Here is a 22640-nt window from a genome sequence, read left to right on the forward strand (position 1 = left end):
TAGGTGGATATTGCTACTGCCAATTTATGTGGACATATCCATGCCTAAGCTGGCCAGTGTCAGTTTCTCTGCCGGCCCTCTGCTCCTCCATCTCGTGGCTGCCTCAGGCCGCGGGGTGCTTTTATCTCTCAAACAAACGTCTCCCATGCCGCAGCCTTGCTTGCAGCCCTCATCTATCTGCCTGACATGTTCCTTCCTTGTTTGTTTTCTCTCGCCTGCTAGACGCGGCCAATGATATTGAGCTGTGTTGACGGCGCTCCTCCATTCATGCCAGATGAATCAATCACTCCTGTGTGCTCCGCAGCCCTGTTTAGCGCCGGCAGTCTTTTCCACTTCAATCAATGCCGGGGCTTTGGGAACGGGTTAGTACTTTTCCTACTATTAGGAAAAGAATAGCTCCCTAAAAGTAAATCTGCCAGGCACTTTGGCTGACTGATATACAACAATGAACAATGACAAATGTTTGTTTATTGGAGCACAACGTGGATATACAGGCTGTTTTTTGTCAATATGAGTATGGAAATATACAATGGTAGTAGAGAACTTTAGCAGATTTCAGTTTCAGTGATGAGCTTGAATTATTTCCAATGATTAAAGAAGAGCAGAAATTACCCATAAAATCCACAAAAAACAGTATTTTTTAGCTGTTAAGAATATGTTTGTATAGCATGCAGGCAGCTTTGATAGAGCAGCAGTAGCGCGATAACACGAGGCAAGACAGAAGAGTGGGCTGCATCTATTTCTTCTACCAACTAATAAAATAAGGAATAACTAAAAGCATACACATGCTCAGTAAACAACCACTGAATTGTGAAATCAGGATTTTAATGAGGTTTAAAAAATACAATTCTTTATGGCAAGTAAGGTCCTTTAGAGGAGGGTTAAACACTAAAACTTTGAATCACAAAGAAAAGCAATAAAAGAAGATTCCAAAAACAGAAGTGAAATCATTAAAAACTAAACACATTTTCTCTCATCACTTACACCGAGGTATTAACAGTTCAGAATTCATTCAGTAAGTGGCTTTCAGGTTCCACAAAATGTTCTATCAGCAGATGAAGTCACTCTCATCAAGATCTTGCCGTGTTTGGACGATGAGCAGAGGGTTCCTGCGAGGGCTCGGCTCTAACAAAGTCCCACTGCTGCTCCTCCCAGATGTTACTTCAGTTTTTGCTGCAGCGCTGTTCAGCTGTGAACAGTTGCTCTCTGCTTTGTAGCTGGAGTCTTGAGAGATTTGTAACTCCTCTGCCACCCGTTCCCCTAGCTCCTGGATCAGCTGCCTGGAGCCTTCTGTGGCTGAGGGGAGTGCGTCCACTTTCCTCTCCGCTGAGCAGAGTGTGCTTGAGGGCTCCTGGGGGATGAGAGAGGCAGAGGAGGTGGAATGGGGCTGTGGAGGGTTGTCCTTAGACATCTCTCCTCCTCCTCCTCCCTCAGATTCCTCACTCTCATCAGACGAGTCGCTGCTGCTGCTGCTGCTGCTGCCGCTGCAAGAGCTGCTGCAGTCATCGCGGGATATCGGAGCGCTCTCGGAAGGTCCCTGCTCTTCTTCTTCTACCACCATTGTCGCTGCCTCCTCTAGCTCCTCAAGATCCAGCTTCAAGTCTTTTTTCCGCAGGGAGGCTTTGTTTAATGTCGCGACCAAGGCTGTCATCTTCTTGGACCTGTGAAGATGAAGAGTGGGAACGGGGGACAAGTTAGGAAAACCAAAAGTTGTTTCACTTTCCTCAATAAACCTGGTGTATGGCTGCGCAAAGAGGGGGAAAAAACAAAACAAAAACAGACATCCAACTACAACTTCATCAGTGGTACCCGAGAGAGAGAGCCACGACGACTGACTGATCGACTGGCTCTGCGTACTAAAGACATAGCCGCAGGATAACCATCTACAAATCTAATACCCATTAACCATATCCCATTCTCATCTGAATGCTAAGTAGACCACGATTTGCCGAGGCGTGGGGGGGTTCAATGAAATATGGAAATATGGATGTTTAATAATGTAGGGAGATGAGCGGCACTGATACATGGGGCCCGGGCGCTTCTCCTCCCCCACCGCTGCTCTCCCTGCGAGAGGTGATAAGAGACTGAGAGGGATTACAGAGAGAGGCAGACCCCTCCTCCTCCAAGGCTAAGCCAACAGTTAGAGGCTGCAAAGAGGAGAGGTGGCAGCGAGTGGTAACAATGAGATGTTTGCGGAGGATGAAAGCAAGCAGAGGAACCTTTTACGCCACACAGGATGCGATTTTAATACTTTCAAGTAAGGCTGAGAGATATGGCCGTAACGGCTATCATGATGAAAAAATGTTTTCATTCGATATCGATTATTATCACTACGATAAATGTCAAATCATCATTTCTTTCAAGTTTAAAGGCTGATTTTTGCTCCTGAGTGGAAGCTGAAGAAATGAGATGGTTATTCGCGGTTTTAAACTATTCTTTGTGGTCAGAACGTGACCAACACTTGATGCCAAACAGTGGCTTTTTTTCCACCAAAAAAAGTAAAGGAAAATCTTTTTTTCAGTCCCTTTTACTCAACAAAATAAATGTGGTAATAGAAAAATTAAGTGCTAATTTGTTTGTGATTCAAATGAATTAAATCAAACATTTATTGAAAAATTTCTTATTGAGAAAAAAAATAATACTGCGATAATTGTTATTGTTGTATTGCCCAGCCCTACTTTAAAGAATGCATTTGTGTTTATTGCATGCCAGAGAGAGAAAAAGATCCTTACAGTCTGATTTGAATTTTAAACTGGATATTTTGCCCAACAATCGGGCTGCAGAGGGAACTAACAGAACAAACACGAGCACACTGTGAGCATAAATCCTGCAGAAGGTTAACACTGAATGGCCCAACAGACTGCAATTGTGCACAAGGTCTGGACAGAGAATGGCTCAGAGCTGCAGCCTCACAGCTGAATGTCTTCAAAGATTAAGAAAATGCCCCCATAAAGCAGTATATTAAACAATGCTGCTGTCCAGTAGCTTCAGTTTTATAGTTGCGTTACTCCAGAAGACACAACGGACTCCTTGAAGAGAGAGAAGGTGTTTTATTGCTGATGAATGTCCTCCTACAAGGCCCCATTTGTGTAAAGCCATCAGATTGTTGGGAGGCCGCCGCCTGCACATTATTCACGCTGGGAAGGCCTGCCATGCTGACTTAAAACTTAAGTGGTTGCTATTCGTCCCCCAGTGCGCTTAGGGCGTGTGTGCCGCCCCTATTGCCATGGTGATTACAAGGTGACCTCTGTGGGTTACAGCCATTCAGACTACTTCCATTCAGGGCAGAATAAAGTCTGCGAGCTGTGCTGGTGTGTGGGAGTGTGTGGTGGGACTACTCTTCCGCTGCCATTCACATTTTCACACTGGACTCCTGGTGCCCTCTATGGCCCAATTAACCCATTGCTGAGCACCAGGATGGCTCCTCATTACCGGGCAGCCCTAATGAGTTCCCTACTCTGTTGAGTAGTGTGTTTATGGAAGCAGCATGTAGGGGCTGTGTATTCATTTATGCCCTCAGGACTGACTGTGATAACAGATCTTACAGTTGTGCTGTATAATATGGATGCACACTGTATACTGAGAAACATAAAGGGAGATACTGGGGATGGGTGGGAGGTGTGCAGAGACAGAATGCCCCCTCTCACATGCATCTTAATCAAAAAATGCTTTGGCAGTTGTCTCTGTCACAATGTGGCAGAATTTGAAAACAGTAGCCAAAGAGGATTTTCCTGCAAAGATGCTTGGGCAAGTTGCCAGTTGCCAACGTAGAAAGATTCTTGAAAAATCTTCCCCTGTGATTTCGGTCATGGAGCTGTGAGTGGGGCTGCAATGCACAACATTCTCAGGCACAAAATCTGAAAATCCTATCAAATAAAACCCATAAGACAGAATAAAAATGTACATTGTGAGGACGAAACTGTAAATGTGAGTCTTGCATGAAACAATAAATAATAATACAATAATTAATACAGTAATATTTGTTATTTTCTTTATTGTCAACAAATTCCTTGAAAAGACCAAAACCAACAGTAAATTGATACTACTGACAACTACTGTTTGTGTAGCCAAAGCTTCATATTTTCTCTACGGATCCAATTAAAAACACATCCGTGGGCCACACAGTTACACTTCAGTACCACAGCGTTTTATTTAGTCTTTTTAAACAATGAAAATATATATATTTTGAACCTGTTTTTAAAGTGGGGGTGTCCCCAACTAACAATTCACATATTTGAATCAGAAAGTCTATAGATGACTGATCGTTGAATCGTGTGTATGTATGGGTACGGTGTCCGGCAACGCAACCCAATTTCATCGAGCAAGACGCTGCGTTGACCTATCACAAGAGCACATTCCTGGTGGATTACTTTGTAATGCGAAAGGCCATATTTTTAACTGTTTACCTTGCAATTGTCACAGCATAAGATGAAATAATTGCTGCAGTGATCACTTTCCAGATTTGTAAAAATCCAGTTTAATTGTATTAAGTATGAGTATAAACCACTGCAGTTAAAAATTGGACTTGTCATGTCTCACCAGTACTTAAAGCAACATGCCCCTACCAACGCAGTGTTTTTCACATCACAGTCTGATTTGGTCTGAATGCCCGCTTAGGCAAAGCTGTGTTTTGGGCGCTTTGCTAACCTATCACTAAACACAATGTACAGCTGAGGCTGATGGGAATGTCATTAGTTTTGTAGATATTTAGTCAAAAACCAAAGTACGGCACTAGATCAAAAGTTCAGGGATCACCAAACGTTCTTCTTCACAATGTACATGCCTTTTTTTCTGTTTGTGCCAAATTTTATGGTAATCCATCCGATAATTGTCAAGACACTGCACTCACAACCTCAAATGACAACCTTGTGGTGGTGCTGTAAGAAAAAGGTATGGGGATCAACAAAGTCATCACATTCTCTGGGCACCATGGATATTCTCTACCAAATGTCACGGCAATGCATCCAACGGCTGTTGCGATATTTTAGTCTAAACCAAAGTGGTGGACCCACCGGCCGACATTGCCATCCCTCGACCATGGAAATGAGTCTGCTTAGCTTCTGTTTTTTCCAATTATGATTTTCCAATTCATACAGTAGCACATAAATGCACCACAATGGCTGAGTTTCCAAATCCCTGTGCATAATAAATTATTAGACAGGCGCTGGAGATACCTTGTCTTGCGTGAGCAATGCTTACTCTCCATACACAATCATGTAAACACTAAAGATGTCTGAAGAAGTGAGGTGTGTGAACAACAAGTCCAGCAATTTGGTGGTCTCCATGTGTGAGAGTCAGTAAAGACGGGCACAGATCCCCAAGTCCTACACAACATTTTTAACAATGACAAATAGCGTTTTCCCACAGTGACTACAGGATATCAAGACATTAATGTACCCGCGGCCGATGATGAGTGTGTGCAGGCTGTATGGAGCCTGTTTAGGTCCCAGGCTCTATAAAAACCCACGTGAGAGCTTCCCTGTAGCGAGGCTGGAGCAGAAGAGGCTCCTGCAGCCCAGCCACTTCAAAGACTGCCCCGTATTCTCTTTCCCCCGTGGGAAGTCATTATTGAGTTAGCATCGGGGAGGCGCGCTTGTTTTCTCTCCCCTCCCTTGCTCTGTGGTGGGAGAAGCTCGGCCTGCGGTGAACACAAAGGCTCTGTCCAGGAGGGGGAGGGATAATGCTGTACACAATCCAGTCATTACTACACCACTGTTGTGGCTCGCCTTCATTAAACTGAGGAGGGGTGGCTTTTTCAAGGTCGGAAAACTTCTGGCGAGACAAAGACGCCTCCATCTGCCAATGTCTTTGGATGGGAATGGGAAAAGAAGAGTGTCTGTGTGTGGGGGTGTGTGTGTGGTGACTGTGTCAGCGCCGAGCTAAATTACAATCTGACATTTCTTTCATCAGGCTCGTGTTCATTGAAAGGGTAACTCATTCAGCATGTCTGTGCTCTTCAAAACATCCTAGATAAAGCTTGTCTTCAGATGCATAAATCTGTGTAATACGAGCACCAGATTTCCTCAGTGAAACTCACAAAATGCATCATTCACTAGCTGAGGGGGATAAAAGCTGACAGTGGGAGATGTGATCCGCCAGTGTGACTGAATACTGGAACGGTCCGAGGCACTGGATGCCATTTCGATTGCAGAAACGAGAAACACAGATGTATTTATTTAACACGCCATGTTCAGACTTATAGCTGCCTATGAAAGACTTATTGTTCTGTAAAAATGCTGATATATCATAAATATCTGTTGATGAGGTGTGACATTTTGATGGAGAATTTTGTTTGTCATAGCTATTCCTATGAGTTATGATAACCGTTAACTCAGCAACTGCATAGCTGAGATCTGAGGGCACTGATTGTCTAATTGTCTGTTAAACGTACAGAAATGTTTGCGCTGCTTATTTTATTACTGACTGACTCCTTGTGTTCCTGGCCTGATGCAGCCATGTTCCCAGGTCTCAACTCTTCCCTTGTTGAGTAAAATGGTATTTTGGGTTTGGTGGAGGATAAGGAGAATTCTTAACAAGCCTAAAACTGACATGGTCGTCTTGTATATCCCAAATCATCATTTAAGTTTATAATCATTTACTATCTTCACCATTGCAGGTTTTGGGTTGGTCTGTGCTCAAAAATGTCAAAGCCCTCAGGCTTGGATTTCAAAGTTGTTGTTTTAACACTGCAGCTTGAAAAGCTCAATTGTTCAGGCTTGAGTTCGCTACTGATGGGAATGTGGGATCTTCACTACAAACTATGTTCAGCTCTTTACTTTTTTCATTTATTTCTCATAAAGCGAAAGAATTTACAATATTAGCAGCAGTTCTTTAGTTTCTGTTTAGATGCGCAGGTCTTTGAAGCTTAAAAGACAGAAAAAATCCCTACACTACAATCCACTGTAATAACTGGAGTGGACACTCCAAACAAGGATTGAAGAAATTATGCAAACACAGTGTGTAAGTCTGTGTTTAAGATGAGCTTGTGTACTCAAGACAAAAAGCTGGAGTGGCCTCCTGCTGGGAGGAAATCTGTACTCCTTATCCCTGTTAGCTGAGAGACATTTGTGTCTTTGTTCTCCCCAGCGGGGCCTCTAGAATCTCCTTCAGTGCTGAGGCTAACACCAGATAAAGCAGCTCCATTATCTGTTTCAAAGACTTCAAGATGGGCATTTGACAGCTTGACAGTGACACTGCCTGGTGGTTCCAGGGAAGTCCTTCCCAGCGAACATCTGGCTGTCACATCAGATGTGTGTTTGAGGGGGGACACCAGGAAGCTGCCAGGCTTGGCTACAGGACAATTTCTTCCACACAGGGAGCATCACACCACAGAAACAGCCTGCAACACCTAATGTTAATTCTCCAGGAAAGCCCCCGAGCACAATTAAAATGAAAATGCCTATCCCAAGTACCCGATGAGAAGTGCCCTGTGCTTCTCAATCACACAAAGAGGTGTACAGAGGTGAATTGACCAGTCAGGCTTAACAGGGGTAGGGGTGGGGGTGTGTACTTTGTCAAGACTTTTGACCGCAGGTCTTTGCTGACATGCTGACCTCGTGCTTGACCTCGTTGCCCTCGAGTTATACCCAGTTGTTGGAGCTCCAGATGCATTTCCCTGCGGGGGGGGGGGGGGGCACAGTCAGAGCTGCCGACACTCTCCAATAGCCACTGTCATGCACACAATGCTGAGGAAGAAAGTATGCAGAAATCCAGAAGCAAAACGGATGGTCTACTTTAGTGAAAACAACACCCATGTACCATTCAACTCAATTATTTGAATTCAGCTGTTATGGTGCAACTCAGTTTATCCCTAAAACATTCCTTGCAAATTTGATTGTTCAATTCACGCATTTTATAGACAAGTCTCAAATGGATTTCACAAAGCAAACGAAGAAAAAACACTTTCCACCAATGACTTCATCTGGAATCTCAGCTCACTTCCCTCCTCTCAGACTAACCCTGGAGCACATCACTTGTATGCTGCCATGTTTTTTTCTGCTACAATCTAACTGACCCAATTAATAAGGGTGGGTGGTTGCACGTGAACCAGTGCTGAAAAAGGAAGTTTTAGCCCTTCTTTTTAACAGAGGTAATGTAACACTACACCAAGCTTATAAGCTTTGTCTGTGCTTGATGCCGTGAATCTACGTTGGCCTCTCTCCAAGCTTTTTGATAAAAAGGGAAAGACCCCGAAACTAATGGGCTGGAGAGGCTGCTGCTCCATTTGGAATAATACTCTCTGCCAACAATTTGGAGATAATTGGGATTGGATGGGTGTGTAAAGGTGAAGTTTAAACAGTTTCCACAAAGGAAGTGAGTGTTAAATTCTGGTATGGTGACCAAGGCGGCACAAAAAAGAAAACTTTCACATCACTGAGACAATGTGAAGCGCAATTTGCTTTGAGTTTGCACTCGTGATTTCAGTGCCCAGGGTTCTGCTCTGACTGTGTGTGTGAGAGTAAAAGGGAGTGCCTACCCTGTGGCTTAAATCATGGTGAAGTCTTTACGAGGTTGTAAATCTGAGGCCGATGTCTCGGCAGTCAGAGGAACTTTAGAGTAGAAATGCATGTGGGACAGCGAGGAGATTAAATAAATCAACCCCCCAGCCAGCAAACATCCATTAATCGCCATGTCCATCATGCGCAGCTGATCTTGTCTGCCTCGTTGGCGGCGGGGAGTGACAAGATACAGGGATTGCACCGGAGGGGTATAGATTACATCTCATTTTACCGCTCAGCTCCCAGAGATGACTCACTTAGTGGAGGATGACAAATCCTGTGCGGGGGAATATCTTGCACTGAAGAAAACAATGCCTACACGATCCGTCATAAAACCTGTCAGACGACACAAAAGGGCTGCCACAACAGACTGCACGTATGATAGCGGAGGTTGGTCTGTGGAAACTGCGATTGTTTCAAACCTTAGAGAACAGGCGTAGCTCTACTTCGCTGCTCTGCATTTGACTGCAGGCTCCTTCTAATACTATGCTCCAAACATGGGAACATAGTTTCAGAAACCACAAGTGAAGATTGTATGGAATTTCTATTGAGCGGGGAGCCAGCAACCCATACTGAAACAAAAAGCAATGCATGCTTGGTTGCTCTTTCAAGTGGCTGGAGGTGACAGGAGTGGTTTTACTAATCCAAATGTCATTTTCACAACATGACAGCTTATCTGAGAAGATAAAAAAAAAACCTGTAAACATCACTTGCTTTACTTGGCAGGAAACAGAAAAGGGAAAAGTAACAATTCAATCACACGTCAGTGCTACGAGAGCAGCGGCTAATCCATTTAATGATCGATGCAAGGCGAAGTAGGAGTCAGCGTGTTAGGTCAAGCTGACATTTAGTTCCAATGTACAGCGGAGGAAAAGAGTGTGTGTTTGGGGGGGGGGCTGCTCTGGTGCCCCTCAGCTAGGAAGAGACAGATTGAGTTTTTCATTGAATTGACAGGGCTTCAGAAGCTCCATGTGTCTACACAGCAAGATAGAGAGCTTTTAAAAGCACAAGTGCACAAGCATAAACCTAGCCTTTTTCCCACCCATTCCGGCATCCGCAGCATTTTTAAGAGCAGAATTTCAAGACTTCTGCTGGAAAAATGTAGAAATGAGAATGTGAGGACATGGGAGGAGGGGGCACTAAATCCCCTCAGACCTTTTATCGTGTCTGCATCTGGGCGCAGAGCCTACAACATCAGGCACACATTTTTCATCTGGGCTTTTTCCAGACGAGCACACCACTTGGCTGAACCCTGGCCAAGAGTAAAACAGAGCTCATTACTGAGTAATGTGCTTGCAGGCTCACATTTGAAATGTGTAAGTAATTGTGAAATATGTACGAGGAAGAGGAGAGAGCCATCAAACCCATATCATTTGGAGAAAAAGTGCAGATTGTGCATGTTTAGTTGGCAATACTAGTGAAAGGCTACACCCACGGAAAACATGAGAAGCCCCAGCACACACATGTGCACTCTTAAAAGTTTCATGCAGAGAGAATGTGCTGAGTGCAGCTGGCTCTTCTAAGACTTACTGATGGTGCTTTTGACACATGATAGTGGAGACAAGGGAAATTGCACCTCTCGCTGGCTTGATCGTTCAATTGGCCCTGCTGTGACAAATGACTCGTCCAATACTTTAAAGCACTGATGCATTACAGGGGCTGAGTGGCACTTCCCTTGGCTCAGAAGGTAATTCTCTGAAGATGAAGGTATCTGAGGCGTGTGGAGTGTGAACTTACTTGACCCTCTGGATCCAGATGCAGTAGTCTGTGATGTACAGATCGTTCAGTATGTAGGCCGGGTCGTTCTCTCTGAAGACTTTGTGAATATCCAGCAGGCATTTGAGGACACAGGCTTTCCCTGGGCACAGGAACACACCGTGGCAGGCAAATGGAAAAACAGTGTTATTTGCGCTCAGTACTAAGGATGACAATGCACTCCAGCTGCTGGCAGACACAGCATGCATCGAAAGGCTTGCAGCCGTTGTTCCATACATAAAAGCCAAGGTACAGGGTCAGAGGAAAATCCCGAGTGAGCTGAAGAGTAATTTGATCCATACACTTTAAGAAGGGTTCCTGGTTAAGAAGTGGTTCATCTGAGACAAAGACATCTCTATTTTTGGTATTAATTCAGTCAATTTAATGGCAGCTCTGCTCAGAGTTTCTGTTAGAAATCTGTTTGCCTTGATGTGTCAAAAATAACACTGAATGTTTTTAATGATTTTCCACTTGACAGCCGTTCAAGTCTCTCCATTCAGCTATTGTTTGCATCATTATAGTCCTAATCTGAATCCATTTTGCTTGTGATCTGACAAACCTGAAGGCCAGATTTAAAAATTGACAGACATAAATAAATCAATCCAGCAAGGTAGTGAACTGGAGTGTTTTTCCAACCGTGCACAGCACCAAAATCAATAAAAGCCACTTAACTGCACAGGTTAAAGCTTTAAAATGCCCTGTGTTGTCCAGCGCTCAACAAAATATTGCTCTAAAAATTCTGTCTGGTCTTGAATAGAAATAAAATAAAGCTTTCTAACCATAACGTTTGGTTGCTTTTCTTGTTTGCTTTCTTGGGTAATGTTGCAATCATTTAATTAATGTATAGATTTATCAACCAATCTGACTTACAGCTTAAAGGGTAATTTCAGTATTGTTTTGACCGGGACCTTATTTTGCCATGTTTTTCTGTCTATTGTGACTAAGTGCAACAAAAGAGAGCGCACAGCAGCGCCAAAACAAGGCTGCAACGGAATCCTTGCGGCACGCTGCGCCCCGTCAAACTAGGTTCACTAAAGTGTGTGTTTTTGTCACTGACAGGCTCAGATTGTTATTTTAAGTGTCTGACAACATGATGGAAAGGATCCTTACAGAGATAGATGTTTTTTCCACGAGTAAGATCATTTTTGTTTAACCAGAAACAGTTGCTATGTCACTCTCATTAAAGACACCAGACTCCCTTGCCAAAAACAGTAATTTTATCTCTTTGGTCTACCGCTGCCTCGATCAATAACACACAACAACAAACTAGCTGATGGACGCCTGCTGTTTGACTTGGCCTTCGCAAAACTTTGGAAATGCCCCACCCAGACAAATTTGACACTACTGGGCTTATGCTTAATTTGGATTTCTAAGAATTAGGAGTCAAAACATGCTATAGCTGAACAAATAACTTGTGATACTGTAATACTAATAATTACAGTCTAAAAAACTAAACAATTTGAGAGGTAACTTTATTGCCCCCTTAGGCTAAATACAAATGTCTCTAGTCAAAGATAATTTTCCTTTTTGTAAATGTTTTGATGCTTTGAGCACTATGAACAAAATTCCATTCACCTCCATGGCAAAAACTTTGGGACATAAAACGGCAATTCTCTGCACAGCTAGATACCACATGCAGTACATACTGGTGAGGAAATATGTGCTCCTTGGGGACCCCAGAGTTTTGCTTACACCCACTATAACCACACAGCACTACACAGTAGTGTGTTAATACATACTGTATATACACATGTACATAAAAATATCTGGATTTGAGTCAATTTCAACTGTGTCTTAAGTTTAATATTCCTTGTATCTTTCAGCATGCGATGCAGTATGCAATTAATTACCGAAAAGTAAACATTTGAACACATAATTTGCCAGCTAAAGTAAGTAAACTATCAAACATGTTCATTCATCAAATGGTGGGAGCTTTTTGTTTCAGTGCATATGACATGGTTAATGGTTGACACCTGCACTTCGAAATATGTATATGGAAATCATTTTAGCTATCATTTAGCCCAGTCAAAATAAACAGTGCACTCGCAGTGAGGAAAACCTTAAACAAACATTTAGTTCTCATCTAAGCATGGGATCCAATGCAGCAGGGCAGGAATAGTCATGGCCTCTGTGCCCCCTCAGTTTGCCCTAATGCCCCTCAAAACATGATTTGCCCTGCAGCCACAGTTGCCTTGATACAAAATAAAATCATCCTTAACCTTTAAGATAAATTAATAATTTATCTTGTCCTTGCGGGGAAGTATGTGTGATCCAAATGTGCACAACAGTCCATAACCAACAGTAATGCCTTCATGCTGAATGAGCAGGCTCGCATAGATGTAGGGGTGGGTGTGAAATGGACCAAAAACAAAGCCTGCTGTGTCTTCTGGACAAAGAATGTAGAGATTCCAAAAACTGCAAAGGCAGCAAAGTCACATTAAGTCAAAATTTTAAAAAAAACTTTCCCTTGCATATTGCATGCCTATTGTTTCTGTGGTTTACAGATTCATAATATAATCAAACATTTTACTGACAATCAATACATAACAAAGAGTGCATGGAATCTGTATAATATTAAATACATAACATGATACACGTGTCATATGCCACTCTTGCACCAAATACTGTATTTGCAATATGTGCTATAATTGGATCATACATTCCTCCAAGTCATAGAACAGATTTATCATCACTGAACCAGCTATATAATGGATGAAGATGTAATGTGTAGTGTATAGATTGATATCAGGAACCACCAAATTTCCAGACTCTTCCCCCCTTGCTGTAAAGTTTTTTATTTTCATTTTGGGATGTTTGCACTTCCATATGAACTAAGATTATTATTTTATGTAAATGTTCTCAGTATTTGGGGGGAAGGGACAAAGATAATATGGAAGGGTAACAAATCTATTGAAGGTGGAACATTCATTTTAATTATTGAAATTCTGGCTGATAGGGAACTGGGTAAACCACACAATCCACCCATATCTCATCATGTTTGAGTAGAATTCTTTGTCACCGTTTTTTCTAAAGAATATATGTTTTGTCCAGTTGAGTTTGGAAACTTGAAGGAAGCTAAACTTTTTCAAAGTATACCAGGGAAGGACAGCAGCACTTCAGACAAAAATAAAAGTACATCATCTACAAAGAGAGAAATGCGATAATGAGTAGAACATATTCTTATTGGTTTAATGATTGAAGACTGCCTTACTGCCTGGGCTAGTGCTTCCATTGATGATATAAATAATATAAGAGATCTCCATAATTGTACTCTCCAGAAATGTGTATTTTTTTATAGTAGTATATTCCCTCTTCTCACTTTTCAGTTTCTGAGAACAATAACAGAGGCTTTCAGAAATATGGAAAAGCAGCAGGAAGAGTTCTACATTTGTCTGATGTGTCTGATGACAATGATGTGCTTGAAAGGCAGGAGAGGCATATCTTCATCCAGTGTCAGCTCTAATCTGCCAGGGCAATTGAGCCAGGACAGAACTGCCCACTGACATAACAATCTAGTTCAATGCAGTTCGGTGCATCTAGTTTAAAGAAATGTACAGTATAGCAATCAATATCAGCATACTTTCCCTCTCATTCAGTCTTTTCCTTTTTTCCTCTGTCACAGATTCACACACAATCCATGCATCTGGCCAAATATAAAAAGACCATCAGTGCTCTCAACCTGAAGTGTTCACACTCTACCTTGGTTATAAAATGTCATTACTTTACTAGGTCAGAGTGCTTATTTGACCTAAAATTGGACTTCCGCACATCCCACACTTTTCGTTCCATGACCCACACAGAATTTCCCCAAAGGAATGACAGCAGACATGCATGGTGGATAGATCTGTAACAGAGGGGACCACTTCTGACATTTCTTGTCTTGTCAGTCCAGTTACAACAGAAACATGACCCAGGGATCCTCCTCCACACTTGCTAACTCCAGACCTCTCCACTCGTCTGTACCCTGCCCAGTAGCTCTCTAGTTACAGCCACTTAGGGAGCAGGTGGAGGAGATCCTTGAGAATACTCGCAACGCTGCCAGAGGGCTGTTCAAATATTTACCCCCAGATAACATTTCCTCTGAGGCCTTAACCTGTGCGCTGACATTAATGGGTTTGTTTTACTAATACCTATGAATGTTTGCTTTCATAGCCACTTAAATGAAGTGCCTCAAACATGGAGCATGCATTTCCATTTGCTTTATCCTGACAAATTAATTAGTGTGTAAAGTAATGCTGGGAGGAAACACACCCTCAGACACACGCCAGGCCAAATTACTGTAGCGTTACAGTTCATTAAGGAAAAGCCCTAAAAGTCAGACTTCCCTAATGCTTGCAAGTAATGAAGGTTATGAGTCGTGAGCGATTCTGAAAAATAATAGTGAAATAATTTGCTTTTTTCCCCCCATAATACATTGACACAAATAAACAGAGCCTCATCTCACTAGGCTGTTTTTGGAGAAAGAAGAGCCAGAGTACGATGTTGTATGAGCTGTCAGAAAGCGCCAGAACAATTTCCAGGCTCGGGATGAACATGAGAAATCTCGTTATGGGAGAAAAAGGTAAGAGAAAGAAGGTGAGGAGAAAGAGTGACTCCAACTGCTGTTTCCCTGGCTCTCCTGATCAACCCATCTTCCTACTTAATGAGGCATGGAAATGCTAATCTGGAGCTTAAAAGGCCTTTAATTTACTGTCATTTGCCAGCGTTAAAATCATCACAAGCTGGATAATCTCAGCCCTCACACATCCTGAGTGTGTTTACACTGCTGAGATTCATCTGTCCGCGGGGGCTTTTGATTTAAAGATTACTCTGGGCTTTGAGATATCAAAGTCAACAGTCCGTTCTTGACTAATCCACATTTTGCTCCCCGAGGAGGTGGGAGCTAGGCCACACTCTCGCTTAGCTGTAGGAATATTACTTTCAAACACAAGCCGTATTATGCTCATGAACACCTTTCTCCAAACACTGTAGCCCCTTTTACACAACTTGTTCAAGTTGGGATAGTTGCACAGTTATTCAGCATCGCCGTTCTGTATAAAATGTACAAACAATCAGCTGGGGTATGTCAACCATCTGCAGTGGAAAATGAAGTAGAGGCACCTCAAAGCAAGTAGAGTCGAGTTGAGCTGTACAATGCAGTGGAAATATGCCGGCATGCTATCTAAAAATCACACACTGGGCCAGGATCACGCCGGCTTTGTTTGGAATTTCTTAACAGCAGTATTGCGGGATCTCTGTGTAAAAAGGGCTTGTGTCTGTCCAGCAGGCTCTTTATGCTCAACCATCAACCACAAAAGCATGCTGCCAGTCAGGCTTTTTGGCAGCTTACAGTCACAATGTGTGTAGGGGTTTGGTGTTGTGGTGCTTCTAGGGGACTCACCTGACTGCAAAATCTTAGTTGTGTCACGAATAGCCGCAGAGGCCATGGCAAAGTGTCTGTACAGAGGGTAGCACAAAACCCTCCGTCCAAATGACACCAGGACATCTTGTAAGGAGCTGTACGTCTGCAAAACAGAGAACATGAGACTCAGAAAGCTATCCAGCACAAAAACTGATTTTATTTAAAAAGAGAAGGAAATGGAGATAGACACAAAGATGCAACTGATATTAAAAGGTGTGGATTTTCTTAGGTTAAACACCAGCTCCCATTGGTGTTCACTGCAGTCACTGGTGTGCTAATTACTCCTAACAACTCCTCATTTATAGAGCTGCCAAAATAGGGGCTCACAACTCTTAAACACCTCTGCGGGCCTGGCCTGTTAATTGCTGCTTCTCTTTAATCACTGCCTTCACTCTCAGATTTTCTCTGCACTAATGGACACACAGCCTGGAGACAGAAACAGAGATTCTTATCCTGTGTTTCTTTGTCTTCTTTTCTCTGTGGCTTGTTAAGGATGTGTTGCGAGCTTGCGAGTGCGTGTCATTGGGGATCATGCTCTCCCTTGGGCTTGTTTAGCAGGAGTGTAAATAAGGTCTGCAGCTCCGGGGGGGACAACTCACAGTCATACCAGTGCAGTCGACTGAGGACAAGTAAACATGCAGCAGATGGAGGGAGGAGGGGATGGGGGCGGGATGAGGTGGTAGGGGGGGGAAGGAGAACAAGCGAGGCAAGAGAGATAGACAGTAAGCGAATAAAAAAGAGACAGCAGAGAGGGAGAATAGAGTGAGGAAGCAGACAACACACAGACAGGCAGGCAGTCAAAGACAGAGAGGAATCTATTGTAGAGCACAGGGTGAAGAAAAGAGGAGAAGGAGGAGGAGGAGTGGGAGGCAGAGAGCGGGGTGGCCTGTCAATTGGAGCTGACAGCGTTGCTGACTGACTGACGAGCAGTAAAGGGCTGCCAGGCAGGTGAAGACTGTTCTTTACTCCACTGTCACCACAGCAGGAAGAGTACTACCTCTCAAACTGTGGTCAAGGTCTAGGTAACTAAACTACTCCAAGCAGCCTCACTGGCTTGTTTATAATTAGCAATAAAATGCAACTTGGGTGATTTGTTCACAAGTGGGGATCATGTGTGCATGGCCCAACAACTAACGACAACACTCTGGGATCCTATCACTCAAGAAATATTTGTCGGTACTCTGGGACACATTTCTAGTGTATTGTGAACTCATGTGTGTCCCTAACATTAATAAACAGCTAGTCAAATCTATGCGTTCATGCCCAACTGTTGCCACTGAATGTGTGAAACAACAGGCAACAACAACCCACAACCCTCCTTGAGCACCACCAGCAACAAAATAAAATGCAAAAGAGAAACTGAAGTGATATAACCTTCATTAAAGCTGGGGTATTTGTGTTGTTTTTGTTAAAATTCTCTTTACATCCCAACAGCAATCACTAAATCAAATGCTTGGACATAAAAATAAAAGAAACTGGGTATCTCTGGCTGTCACGGGACTGTAATAAGCACTACACTGACGACATCTGTGACAACACTTCAGGACTACCTTGGCTGCAGAGATGGAGTTGTTATGTGGAAGGAGCGATTTCGGTGGATAATAACTACGATTCACAAGATGCATTTTGGAAAGAAAAATTCTAGTCATAGAGTTTAAAATATTGTTCTGTGCACCGGTAATGGTGAGTGGAAGCAAAACATCATAGTGTTAAGAAAATTGAAAACACAATCTGCGGCTTAAATCAATTTACTTTTAATGTGTCTCAATTAAGGGTGAAATTCAGCAACTATGACGTGAAATATGATGTTTTGTTTTCTAGAATGAAGCTTTTTGAATTTACTTCAGCTCTGATTCGAGATCTCGTACCATGAAATATCGCGAGATTAAGTTATGATGAAAATTCTCGTCAGGTAAAAAGCAGTCTTGTGAGACTCACGCAATTGACATTTTCACATGCTGTCGAGCCATACATTAATTATCTCACGCAGTGAAATACTAATGAATAAACGGAAAGATAGAAGTGCCTGATCAGAATTGTTTCCGTTACTTTCGGTTTCACATGCAACAAGCAGTCCCAAACTGCTTCGGTAAAACAGTCAGAAGGGGATAGCGTTACTACCAGCGGATCAATAACGTATTGCACAGCAGAGTATAGGGTATGTGGACTCATTAAATGATGAGATTTGAACATGAGCAGAAAGCTGCTGAATTACAGGAGCTATTAAAGTCCAGGAGTTTATAACTTAAAATGAATTAATTTATAATTGAGGTGAAAAGGTGCCACAGTCACATTTAAAGAGGTTAATTCCTCAAACAAAGAGACAAAGAGGAGTGAAGACTAAATCGTGACTGAGCAGGGATGATATTACGGTGCATGAGAAAAGTATATCTACAGGAGAAACAGATCTGATAGCAACACTGAATGACTGAGAGCTGCACTGACTTATATTCTGTTATAGTTAGGCTAAAGACTTTGAATTGTCACCTGCCACCTGAATTATATGTTGCTCTTTACATAAATAAAAATATTTTCACCATAAAATTCATCAGAATGCAGGAATTAAAGTGTTTAATCTTTTAACAATATAATTAATTATATAATTCAGCTCTGAAGATTTTTTTTAAATTGTGCAAAAATCTCGTCTCGATCTTGTGGGTTAAATGTCTCGTCACACCCCTAGTCAATACATTGTTCTTATAATACATGGCCCAGTTCAAATAACCTTTTTTACAGAGTAATCTGGATAACTTTGGTGACTAAAACTGTGGGGCCTCCTCAAATCTGAAACAAGGTCTGATGCAGAAAGACCTGCTCCAGTTCCTGATTTTGATCAGCAAAGCAGCAGGATTACTCAGTGAACCTGCTTCTTGCATCAGACCACCAGAGTCAAAATTGATTTGTATGTATGTTTACACTAACGAATAAATGTGATTTTATCTTAATACAATAAATCACCATTTTATACTTAGGCAGTCGACTAGAAAACAAAAACTTAAGCATGAGAACGCCTGAAATGTGTGTTTTACTATATCTCACAACTAAAGTAGGTGATAAAGAAATCAACATTTTCATTTATCTAGATACCTATCTGGAGCAATGACAGGTTAAGTGTCTTGGTCAGGGACACATTGGTGGATGTGTCATAGTGGGGAATTGAACCTGGGTCTCTCACACCAAAGGCATGTGTCTTATCCACTGCGCCAGAACAGAATAAAGGTGTAATGGGCAAACAGAGTGCGATTGTTCTGTCAAAATAATGTCATCATGGTCATTTTATACCACAGTTAACGCTATACATCACAATACAGTAACTGTTCTCTAAATTCAATTAAGAAATGGTTTTAAGAAACCATAGCGTACTTCGTCACATTATTATTTTCTTCTGTAATTTGCTACATATTAAAAATTTGTTTTCTTGTCACTCTCTTCTTCTGCAGCGGTTGGCAAACCAGCATAGTGGTGCTTTACCACCACCAACTGTCACTCTCACAGTAAGCAGTCCTGCTGCTCAAATACTTACCTTGCAAAGGTCATTTCATTGGTGCTGCTTTCATTGATCTCTCAAAGGCCTTCGATATGGTTGACCATTACTTTCGACTGGATAAGCTTTACCCTATTGGTTTGAATAAACATGCTGTGCTCTGGTTTAATTCCTATTTGCATAATAGACGTCAGTGTGTTGTTTACCAAGGATTCCAGTCAGACTATTTAATTGTTGATAAAGGTGTTCCTCAAGGCTCAACTTTAGGCCCCTTACTTTGCTCGATCTTTATCAATGACGTGGCACAAGTTTGTTCTCATTGTAATTTAGAGCTTTATGCTGAGGGCACTGTCATCCATACCTCTGACCGTGATTTGCTGCAAGTTCAAGGAACTCTTCAATCTGACTTTGATAAAGTACAACAGTGGCAGTTCATTAATAAACTTCTGTTGAACATGAAGAAATCCTGCTCCATGGTGTTTTCCACAATACAAAATCGCCGTTGTGCTTCTTGTTTTGAAATAGTTTTTAGATGGATCCCTTATGCAGAATGTGGAGGAATTTAAATATTTGGGCCTTTGGCTTGACTCCAACCTTGCCTTTAAGATACACATTGACAATATCATTAGGAAAGTATAGGGACGCCTTAACACTCTGTACAGATCAATCAATTGTTTTTCAACTCAAGTCAGAGAAAAAATTATTTCTATTTCTCAACTGGTAATACCAATCATTGATTATGCAGACATAGTCTACACGAATACCTTTGAGTCCAATCTTAGACCTCTTAATGTTGTATTCAATTCCCTTTGCAGATTTATACTAAACTGTCCATTTAAAACTCATCATTGTCTTATGTATGACTCATTAAACTGGCTGCAACCTAAACCATGAAGGGATTACCACTGGATTCTGTTTATCTTCAAATGTGTTTATTTCAATTGTCCTGCATACCTTAAATAGCACTTAATACCTTATTGCTCGACATACTCACTTAGACAACTCCAATGTCCAACAAATTTTACGGTACCAAGGTCGTTTTCTGTAGCTGGTAGGAGAGCATTTCAATATAAGGCCCCTCAAGACTGGAATAACCCTCCTCTTTTCCTGAGATCTATTTCCACATTTTGTCCCTTTTTTCTTTTCTTAAAACTACATGCTCTTGTTATTAAGAATACCAATGGTATTACATATAAATGGTTTATGTAGAAAATATATATTAGTATATATATGACTTTTTTTGTCTTCATTCTCTTTATCTTGATTTTCTTTGGACATTCCTATGTGAGATGTGACGTTATCCTGCATGTTACATTTTGTCATAAGGCATATTGATAAATGACATATTGGTTATTTAATGCACTCGGCTGATTATTTGTCAGTATACTTTATTATATGTGCTATGTTAATTGTGGGGGTAAGGGCAGGTAAGCGAGTTTTTGTTTTGTATATATGTCTGTGTTTGTATATGTGTGGTTAATTTTGTGTCTATGCATGTATGCTGCAGGACCCCTTTGAAAATGAGATGATACATCTCAAGGGGTTATCCTGAAATAAATTCAAAGGCATCTGGAAATCTGGATTTTTTCACACAAAGATCAAATGAGAATCCAGCCCTGATTTGCTACATAGCCTGTGCAATATATACCGTCATATTACCCAACCTTAAATGGAACCCAGTTTGACACAAGTTTGTGCCAGTCAAGCACACCACACACTCATGTGATTGTCTAGTGGCAGGTTGAGAGCAGACAGATCTCACACACACACACACACACACACACACACACACCCTCAGGTAATGTGCCAAGTCTGTGCCAGTGAGACCTTGTGAGTATGTGTGACACACACGTTCACACACCAATATTCACCTCAAGAGTCTCTAATCTCTTTATAATTCATCCTACCTACCCGCCAGTCAAAACAGGTTTGTTCAATGACTGCTGCTGAGCTACAATCAGAGGCAACTGCAAGTCTAAGGATTACAAGAGGATAATCAAAGACAAGCCAAACTACTTTTTTTAAGCTTTGACATCCTTTGTCATATTCACATTGTTAGTACTTTTATAAAGTTCACAGTTCAATGCACTGATTTTACAAAGTTTGTCGGAAAGTCTGAAATGCAACCTGAAGAAAATAATGGATAAAGTAGATAACTCCTCGTCCATTGTTTACTCTTCTTATGTAGCTCTATAAAAAGACAAGATATACCTGCATTATTAAATAACTTTGCCTCACAAGCAGTAGAAGAATAAACTTGAAGAACAAAAGAATTGCCTCTGTGAGAATTTAATTAATAAGAGTATATCTCTTAACTCTGCTGGACTTTTGCCAAAAAGTTTGAGGCTGACAAGGCTACATTTCAATCGAAATCTCACCCTACTTTAGCATTTGTGTGTTTGCTGGCTAGTTGATATTAAGGATGGGAAAGAATCACAACTTCATTTGGTCCTTTTTTAAATTTTGGGATTTCATAAAATTAAATAAGCAGCCAAGAAAACTTTCTTCAACACTCGAATAGAGAACAAGCTCAGTTTCCAGATTTTACTGGCGAGAGGGACCCAATCGGAAAGGTATCACGAATATCAAGAATGGTTGATAAAGAACTTCCGGCCACGTTTGCTTGGTCAGGAATAGTGACATGCCAGCTCTCTCTCACAGCAGGCTGGCAACAAGATCTGCCAACATGTACTAACAATAAATCTGTAACTTGATGGAAACCAGTTACATCTGTTAGTCTGTCCACAGACAACTTCAAAAGCGCAAGGGGTTGAGGCTACTGGTCAGTTGCATCGTAAAACAGGAGGACATATTTAGATGTGACAAAAGTAGAGACATGAAGACGGGGGAAACAGAAGCAGATCCATTCATTGCATCATGAAATATAAAAAGTATGTATGCTCTGAACTCCTGCACGGAGTTCCCCTTAAAGGCAAGGAGTCAGTGGACATCTGACCTGGGACTCTTTGCCAGTCTTTGACTAGTGCTCTGGCACATTTACAGTAAATTAGGTGCACTGTCCCTCTTAAATAAACAAATAAATATGCATGTGAGCGTAAATCATTCACTTCAGCTCATCTTATTTCTTGTGCAACAACTAACTCACCTCCAGCCAGCAGAGAGTCCCGCTGAGTTTTCGGATAGTCCACGGTGACTCTACCTGCAGGGAAGAAGGCGACCACTTACCATCACAACAATAACCCACAGGAAATATAAACAAGAACATGCAGTACGATCAATAATGCTTGAACAAAGGCATGGATAGTTGCCGTTTATATTTCTGTTCCCGGAAAAGAACAGGCTACAAACAATTTGAAATAAACTAGGGGACTAGACTCTCTCCATATTATAATATCCCAAATGGAAATTAAAATGCTCACATTTGATAGAGGTTTTCGTAGCTGGGCTTTGAGTTCAACATTCTGCTGTATCAAGTATCTCCAGTATTTCACACATGCTGTGAATTGTCTTTAACAATGAAATCAGCTTCGCTCACCTTGCC

General features: G+C 41.7%; 1 protein-coding gene across 2 annotated transcripts in view; it reads right to left on the reverse strand.

Annotated features, from left to right (window-relative positions):
- Window positions 1-448: 448 nt before the first annotated feature.
- The window catches only part of shq1 (SHQ1, H/ACA ribonucleoprotein assembly factor), a 31854-nt gene continuing 9662 nt past the window's right edge, over window positions 449-22640 (reverse strand). For both annotated transcript variants that reach the window (XM_046075757.1, XM_046075758.1), the window contains exons 9-12: window positions 22245-22298; window positions 15634-15757; window positions 10236-10356; window positions 449-1661 (exon numbers count right to left, since the gene is read on the reverse strand). In XM_046075757.1, coding sequence (XP_045931713.1) covers window positions 1049-1661; window positions 10236-10356; window positions 15634-15757; window positions 22245-22298 — 912 coding nt within the window. In that variant the 3' untranslated portion in view covers window positions 449-1048. The remainder of the gene's footprint in view (window positions 1662-10235; window positions 10357-15633; window positions 15758-22244; window positions 22299-22640) is intronic.

Source organism: Micropterus dolomieu, linkage group LG18 (genome assembly GCF_021292245.1).
Source record: "Micropterus dolomieu isolate WLL.071019.BEF.003 ecotype Adirondacks linkage group LG18, ASM2129224v1, whole genome shotgun sequence".
NCBI classification, from domain to species: domain Eukaryota; kingdom Metazoa; phylum Chordata; class Actinopteri; order Centrarchiformes; family Centrarchidae; genus Micropterus; species Micropterus dolomieu.